Below are 8,838 nucleotides of genomic sequence, written 5' to 3'. Positions count from 1 at the left end.
AGACGCCGTGCTGGCATTCTGCAGGCAGAAGAGGAGACAGAATCAGAGTAAGCGTGTCCATGATAGAATGCACATGCTTTTTGACTGCCTTCTCCAGCCTAATATAAGGCTGAGCTCATGCCTCTCAACACCACAGGTGTAGAGACTGCCAATTCACCAATGCTCTCATCTCACGAGCTCTCTTCATGCTAAATCCCTCTCCATGCCCTTTTCACCAAGGTGTTCCATTACAGGTATTTCCTATAACTCACTCCTCCTAGCCATAGGCTATATGGGCTGCTACAACATACCACCCAGGGACAGAGGACACTGTGAATACCCTGGAAGGCCCACTCATTCCTTCCAAGTGAAACTTGACTGCTGCTTAAGTTTGTAAAAATATACTTTGATATTCCCTTTATTTCAGTATTTTCCTAAAGGAAATTGTGTAGTAAAGAGTTAACTTTTTCCCATGAGAGGCCTGGCCCTTGCATGACAAGAGACTCCTGAGAGTTAATTGCTGGCCCTTGAAATGTCCTGGCTAATAAGCATGTCTGTTTACCTGGAGATCTTGGGCCAAGAATTATCAGCTCAGACTTCCAGAAGGACTGAGTACTAAAGGTCAGCTGCATGTGCAGTCAACCATGTCTATGTGACCAAGTCTCAATAAAAACTCAGAACACCATGTGTATTATCACACGGCTTTGCAAGAGTCGGTCCTATCCACAATGGGAGACAACAGAAAGCTCCATGCATGGGACTCTCCCGACTCTGCTCCACGTGCCTCTCTCTCCCTTTGGCTGATTTTAATCCGTATCTTTTCATTTTTAATAAGCTATAACCCTGAGCATTAATAGTTTCAGTGAGTTCCATGAACCCCTCTAGCAATTACCAAACCTGAGACTGGTCTTAAGATCATCCCAATTCCCAGCTGGCATCAGAAGTGTCAGTGTTCTTGGGGATCCCAAACTTTGGAGTTGGTGTAGAAAGTGAGAGTGGTTCTGGGGACTCTTAAACTCTGCCAAAATCATATAGCATTACTTAGTGTCTGGCTTCTTTTACTCAGCATTATGTTTCTGAGAGTCATCTATACTGTAGCTTTAAGTATATGCACCTTAAATGCTGCTATGTAATAATGTATCATATGAATTCCCTGTAATTTAACTCACTGTACTATAGGTAGACATTTGGATTTTTTCCATAGTTGCACTATGGTACTGACAGACCTACAAGGAAAAATTGAGAAATCTATAACCATAGTGGGAGATTTTAACACATCTGTCTCAACTGGTAAGAACAATTAGATCAAAAAAATGAGTAAGAACACAGATTTTTACTACACAATTAACAAATTACATTTAGTATCACCCAATATCTAAAAGTCCTTTGGGCCTCCTTTGGACATAATAATCATGAATATATCTCAAATGTCTAACATATTCTTATACTATTTTCAGATCTTAATATGCAAGTATTATTTCAGTGGATTTTCATAACAACTCTTCCAATTTTACAGCTAAAAAAACTGAAGCATAGAAAAGTTAAGAAATTCGTCCAAAATCCCACAGTTAATACATAGCAAATTTAGAATTAAACTTTTAGGAAATCTGATTCTAGAGCCAAGTTCTGATTTCCTACACTGTTATATTTTTCCAACATTTTCTATTTTGTCTCTCTCTCTTCTTGAGTCAATTTTGGTATCTTTTTTCCTTTTTTTTTTATTAGATCTTAATTGTGTACATTACTTCTATCATAGAATACAGTGTGTTGCTTCCATATACAGTTTGAAAAACTCTCATCCATCTGGCTAACATAGCCATCATGTCTTTCTCATAATTGTTAAGACATTTATATTCGACCTTTAGACAAATTCACACGTACCCTAATAATTTTGGTATTTTTATCTTCCTAGAAAATCATCTATTTCATATGGATTTTAAAATCTATTAGCATGACTTGAATTACAAATTTTGATGTTAAGTCCCAGAATTTGTATCACAAATAAAATTATTTTTAGCCTATATTCTCCTCCCCATATCATGAACCTTATAAATTCATCCAGAGGAAATTATACATCTGGATCTTGTAGTGAAATTCCACAACGAAAATAGTCATCATTTCATCTACATGTTTCTGAAAGCTTGATGCTTGGAGATTAAATATCACTAACATATAATAAGATCCATAATTATCTAGGCAGACATAATCCACAGAAAGCAATTTTTCTCTAAAACAGTCTTAAGTATTACTACTACAAAAGCAGTACATGCTGGGAGGAAAGTGTTCAAAATTTTTTTCTTTAAAAAATAGTCTTTTCTTTCTGCATGATTAATTCGACCTATACTTCAATTCTACCTTTGTTCCTCCTGGAAACATGACCTAGGCCAGGTTGCAGTATTGTATAGAATTTCGAAATAAAAAATCCGATGGTACCTGGACTGGGGACAAACTAGAAATAACTACATATTAGTTTTCTCTTTAATTATGAGATAATTAAATTATTCTTAAAAAAAAAAAGGCAGCTGAAGCATTTTTCCTCTGTATGATATGTTCATGTAAATAATCAGATCTTTTGCAGAATCACACACCAGTTCCCCTGATCATAGTAGCTTTGCAGAATGTGGACATTACTCAAAGCCTGGCAGGCAGCCTCCAGCTCCCCTTCACGAAACACATGGTAGTAACGATGGAGGACAGGACCTCGGTCATGAGATGCTGCTGGATCAAATGTCTCAACAGGTTTACCCTTGTCAGAGTTTCCTCTAAGGTGCCAGGGAACCAGCACATCTTGAGAATGAAAAGAAGTCCTGTTAGTATGAATAGGCAGCTTAGAGTCTGTAACTTTCCCTGAATTACATCCTCCTTCCTCAAAGCCATTAATGGTGGGGATAGAAGATGCTGAGTCTTGACTGCCCAAATCAGGCATTTGCTCCACAGGCAACCCTGGCATCGAGGCATCACTGTTTATCTCCTCTTTCTTTCCTTGGCTAATCCTGTTTTCTCTAAGATACTTGGACTTCTGCTTATTGTATTCTTGTTCCATTGCCCAGACGTAAATGAGTGCCTTCCCCTTAGGCCTCAGGAGTCGAACAAGTTCTTGAACAGCTGCCACCCTACGTTCCTAAAAAACAAACAAACAAACAAAAAAAACCATTTTTCAACCAAACAGATACAGAAAAAAATGGGAAAATATCACTGACTACAGGACTATTTTCAATTAGGATGAACAGTAAGAAAATCTAACAAAATGTATTATATGAAACAAACAAATAGGAAAGGGTATTCTGTTCTGTGTTCAAGAAAAAAGTTTCGAGGAAGTAGGGAAAAAGAAATTTTGATTTCTGTTAACTTTCCCCATGAGTTCTTCCTTAACTGACTAGTGAGGATACATGAAACAACTGATGAATTCTTACAAGGCTATCAGTAGTAACATGAAGTCCTGTTAGGTCATGGATTACATTTACACAGTACGTTTTTGTACAAAGAATTGTGTAAACTATATTATGATCGCTGATAGGATTTTTTATCTTAAAAAACCCCAAAGACTCCAGTAAAAAAAAACTCTTAGATTTGATAAATGAATTCAGTAAAGTTTCAGGATACAAAATCAATGTACAAACATTAGTAGCATTTCTATACACCAATAATGATCTAGCTGAGATCAAATCAAGAAGGCAACACTATTTCTAATAGCTACAAAAACAAACAAACTAACTAACTAAGCCTAGGAATCCTTAACCAAGGAGGAAAAAGACCTCTACAAAGAAAACTACAAAACACTGATGAAAGAAATCATAGATGACACACACGAATGGAAAAACATCTCACGCTCATACATCAGAAGAATCAGTATTGCTAAAATGACCATAATGCCCAAAGCAATCTACAGATTTAGTAAAATCTGTATCGAAATACTAACATTATTTTTCATAGAATTGGTGAAAACAATCCCAAAATTCACAAAGATTGGGACCCCACTGCCACTAAGAATAGAAAAATCAGCCAAGCACGACAGCTTATATCTGTAATCCTAGGACTCTGGGAGGCCAAGATGGGTGGATTGCTTGACCTCAGGAGTTCAAGAACAGCTTGAGCAAGAGTGAGACTCTGTCTTTCTAAAAATAGAAAAAACTAGCCAGGCACTGTGGTGGGTACCTGTAGTCCCCTCTAGTTAGAAGGCTGAGGCAAAGGATCTCTTGAACCCAAGAGTTTGAGGTTGCTGTGAACTATGATATCATGGTACTCTACCTAGTGTGACAAGAGCTGACTCACACTAGAGACTCTGTCTCACCGAAAAAAGCAGTGAAATCATGTCTTCTGCAGCAGTATGGATAGGACTGGAAGCCAGTGCCTTAAGTGAAACAATTCAGACACAGGAAGACAAATATCACATGTTCTCACTTATAAATAGAAGATGAATAATATGCACACAGGTACAGGAGTGTGGAATGATAGATAAGGATGAGGAGCTGGGAGGAGCATGGATGATGAGAAGTTATTTAATGGGCGCAATGTACGATGTGACGGATACACTAAAAGACTTGACTTTAGCACTACATGATACAGTGTATCCATGTAACAAATTATACTGGCAACCGATAAGTTTACAATTAATCAATAACATACTACTAGCAGCTAATAAAAGAGTCTTAAAAGAATAGGAAAGAAGGAAAAACAGAAAGGGAAGTGAGACTCACACGTGAAGGACGAGAGTACAGAGTGAGAAAGAAAACTGGGAAGGAGAAACAGAGACGAGACGCAGAATCTGAGGAGTGAGCGCTCAGGAGGCCTAGAGTCGATGATCTCAATCTCTTCCAGCTAAAATTCTGCGAATCTGTGGGCTTAAAGCAGCAGTTCTCAACCTGTGGGTCGCGACCAATGAAAATACATCCTGCATATCAGATATTTACATTATGATTCATAATAGTAGCAAAATTACAGTTATGAAGTAGCAACAAAAATAATTTTATGGTTGGGGGTCACCACAACATGAGGAACTGTACTAAAGGGTTGCAGCATTAGGAAAGTTGAGAACCACTGGCTTAAATTAAGGCATGTAGAAATGAATGAGAATCGGACAGAAAAATGCAAACACAAGCAGCAGTAAAGCACAGAGTCCTCTGAGGCCTCTGTTTAAGGGAACGCACTCCCGTGCAGCCCATGTGCATTCTGCAGGCTCTCTCACAAAGAGGGCAAATGGGCTGGGTGTGGTGGCTCACACCTGAAATCCTCTCACTCTTAGGAGGCCAAGGCAGCAGGATTGCTTGAGTTCAGGAGTTTGAGACTGCAAGCACCAGACCTCCATCTCTACTAAAAACAAAGAAACATCAGCCAGGCATTGTGACATGTCCTGTAGTTTCAGCTACTTGGACTGAGGCAGGAAGATCACTTGAGCTTAGGAGTTTGAGGTTGCTGTGAGCTATGACATCACAGCACTCTAGGCTGGGGCAGCAGAGTAAGACTCCGTCTCAAACAAACAAACAAAAAAACTCAACGAGGGAAAATGGTGTGACAGAGAACAGAAAGAAATAAAAAGCTAAAACAGGGCCCCAGATCAGTGAAATCCGTGAACTTTTCCTGCCACTTTCGTTACAAGCTCTTAGAGAAGGAGCGAATACTCACTACGGTTGCAAAGTGGTGAATAACAGCAATGGAGAGGCAGGCGTCACAGGACCCGCCGAGGAGCGGCACCGCCAGCGCGTCACAGACAAAGGCCTCAAAGCACTTCTCTCTACAAATATCCACAAGGTTTTGGCTACGATCACATCCAATCTGTAACAAAGAAATAAAGAATTTCATAACATTTTGTTTAAATATCACAAAAAAATAAGAGCTAGGGGCCTATTCCATCATCTTAAACTCACTGGACCGATTTCATATTCGTTGTGAAATCGTGTGAGACCATGATGCTATGAGTTCTGATAGCCAGTACACAGCCAGAGTAAGTAATTGTTCAGAGCAGCATTTATTACCATAAGAGACAGCAAAGAGAACTCAAATTGGTGAACAGAAACAAAATGGTGAAAATAAAAATGACAGCAGTGGAAAAGGCAGTCCAAGTTTGTACCTAATTTATCACCATTCTGAATCTAGATCTTTTCTTAATGTCACGCATTGAAAACTGGAAATCATCCCATAAACACAGACATTTAGTCTTGGGGGGGGGCTTGTAAATAGGATGATCTAAGATATCTGTCATTTCTATTCATACAATATTGTGATGACCCAGAGAGCAGGAGGATGGATAGTATTTTTTCCTGTTTCTTTATACTTTCCAACATGCATTACTTTTACAATCTGAAAATAAAACCCCCCAGAACAATTTTTTTTTCTTTTTTTAAAGCTATGGAGGCCCTGAGGCAGCGGCAGTGCGCTGGCCCCTCCCTCAGCAGGGGAGGCACTGGCCTGCGCGGGGTCTGGCTCTGTGGGAAGGGTTCAGGGCTGGGGTTTCCCATCTTGTCTCTAGTTCTGTTGTTTTGTACATAGTTTTGTTATTTAGTTATAAGAATATCACGTCTGTCTGTACACACACACACTGCAATGTGCCCATATAAATTAGGGAAGTAATGAGAGAGGCTTAAGAAATAGTAAATCACTAGTTAATAGTTATCTTCAGAAAATTTCTTGCTAACCCAATCTCTCTAATAGGGAAAAGTCACAAATAATATCTGACTAGGTAAAGTCATAGGCCACCAATTATCAACAAGAAAGTGCAAAAGCAGAGCCTACTGAGAAACATATTTGGACAGTACTTTTCAATTAAAACACCAGAAGATATCACCTTGTTTGAACCACAGTTACAGTTACAATTTTAAGCAACACATCAAAAACCTGAGAATGTTCCCTGTAAAAAATTTAATCTGTAGTCGTGTTAAGTGCCAGATAGCTTGATAAAAGCTATGATAAAACAATCATATTGGAAAGCAAAATCTGATCGGATAAAACCACCACTATAATGATGACATAAATTTCTAAAGAAACAAGAGGGAATGGTGGTATTTGTTAATTTCAGTCTGTTTATTACTTTTCTGCAATGACCTAAAAAACAAGATTAGATGGTGAGGAAGAAAGATGACGATAATCACTGCAAATCAAGCAGAAAGAAAGTCAGGAGCAACATTACTTGCCATATATAATTCCTTATTGATGCCAAGATACTTTCCATTCCCACATCCAACATCAGCCACTATGGAGCCACTTGGCAAAGCCATCAGGAACTCCACAATGCGCGGCCACGGGGCATGTCTGGTGCGGCTGAAGTGCCCGGCGATCTCTTCATAAACCCGGTGGACGTGCTCTCGCTCCAGCTCTGAGGCTTCTTCATCATTCTCTGGAAATGAGGGAGGAGCCTCTTTCCTCTGGCTGTCACAGACCAAGGGGTAACCTAAATGGAAAAATAAAGCAATATAAACCTTTCATTTTTATCCAAATGACTCATAAAGTACCAAGTTTCCTAAAAGAAAAAGGAAATCAAAGTAAATTTGGTGACACGGTAGATAGGTTCTGATTTATCAGTTTAGAAGAAAAATCTCTTCCTTAACAAATCCAATTCTATGCATGAGGAATCGATTATAAAAAGATGCACTTAAAACGAAACATGACTAAAGTTCTGTATCTGCTATAAAATGCCCAGTTCATCTTGGGATTAAAGAGTCCTCTTATTCAAAAAAGCATTTATAGGTCTGACCTAACTTGGAAAGAAATTAGCTAGATTAACAAGATTGAGGATGTTTCCCTTCAGGTGAAAGGGATAGGAGTTCCTCTAAAGACATTAAGACTCTCAAAAGAAGAACAAGACCTAGAAGCAAAGTGTCACTTGGCAATAATCACAGGCATTTACCGAATGCTTTCTGAAGCAGTTTACACGGATTGTCTCAATCCTCACAGAAATGCTGAGATACGGACTATTACATCATTCTACAGCACAAAGAAGTTACTAACATTCCTACAGTGTCAGAGATCTGAATCCAGGCGGTGCAGACTCCAGAGCCCACGTTCTCCATGACCACACGGGGCTGCCTGCTTCAGGAGAACAAGCAAACCCTGAGAACACCACAGGCAGAAGAGGCCAAAGAGGAAGTTCAGGACACAGAGTCTCACATCCATGTTGAAGCTGTTCCCTCCTCTCCGCTGTAATGTCTAATGCTACTCTTAAATCCTCGTCTGTTCTCTGCTATGCTATAATGTCTCTTTGTCTTCTGTACAACATGTTTTTATGGGCAGGGTTCTGGGGGTAAAGGAAGGAGGAGTAGCGTTACCAGAGAAACCACCGACAAGCCTAAGGCAATAATTAGAAATCAGGTGACAGCAAAGAACTGGACGACAACAGTGATGGCTTCAGGAATAAAACAAACCTCTTTTCCCTAAGTATAATTAAAGTGTGCCTAGGGGTGGGAGTATCTAGTGCCTATTAACAGGTGACAAGAAGTGCTAAACATCTTTAATGTGTATTTAAGAAAAGGACAGACCCCCCAAGCTTGAATGCTCTAAAACACACAGGTAGAAACAAAGAGGTTATATTACATTGATTAATTTAGAAGTATGATTATACAATGAACATTATAATTTATCACATTTATAATATATAGCATTATACTTTTACTAACCTGGTCTTAGTAAAATTTTATTCTCTTGGAAATTATGAACATCTAAGTTGTCTAAAGAAATAAGCAACCCTTATCACTTAAAAATGTGACCAAAGTACAATTTTTGACCAAAGGTAGGCAGAGGATGACCTTATCTTTAAGAAAAACCATCACGGGCTCAGCACCTATAGCTCAACTGGCTAAGGCGCCAGCCAAGTACACCTAAGGTGGCGGGTTCGAATCCCCAGCCCGGACCCGCCAAAACAACAATGAC

At 39.1% G+C, this 8,838-nt stretch overlaps 1 protein-coding gene across 1 annotated transcript in view; it reads right to left on the bottom strand.

Annotated features, from left to right (window-relative positions):
* Positions 1-1,840: 1,840 nt before the first annotated feature.
* Positions 1,841-8,838, bottom strand: part of ALKBH8 (alkB homolog 8, tRNA methyltransferase) — a 53,322-nt gene continuing 46,324 nt past the window's right edge. Inside the window, exons 10-12 of the mRNA XM_023508714.1 lie at positions 7,107-7,363; positions 5,602-5,751; positions 1,841-3,100 (exon numbers count right to left, since the gene is read on the bottom strand). Coding sequence (XP_023364482.1) covers positions 2,543-3,100; positions 5,602-5,751; positions 7,107-7,363 — 965 coding nt within the window. The 3' untranslated portion in view covers positions 1,841-2,542. The remainder of the gene's footprint in view (positions 3,101-5,601; positions 5,752-7,106; positions 7,364-8,838) is intronic.

This window comes from Otolemur garnettii, unplaced genomic scaffold, assembly GCF_000181295.1.
Source record: "Otolemur garnettii isolate 467f Iridium unplaced genomic scaffold, OtoGar3 scaffold00266, whole genome shotgun sequence".
NCBI classification, from domain to species: Eukaryota; Metazoa; Chordata; class Mammalia; order Primates; family Galagidae; genus Otolemur; species Otolemur garnettii.
Note: the sequence above shows the minus strand (reverse complement) of the source record. Positions and strands in the feature narration are given on the sequence as shown.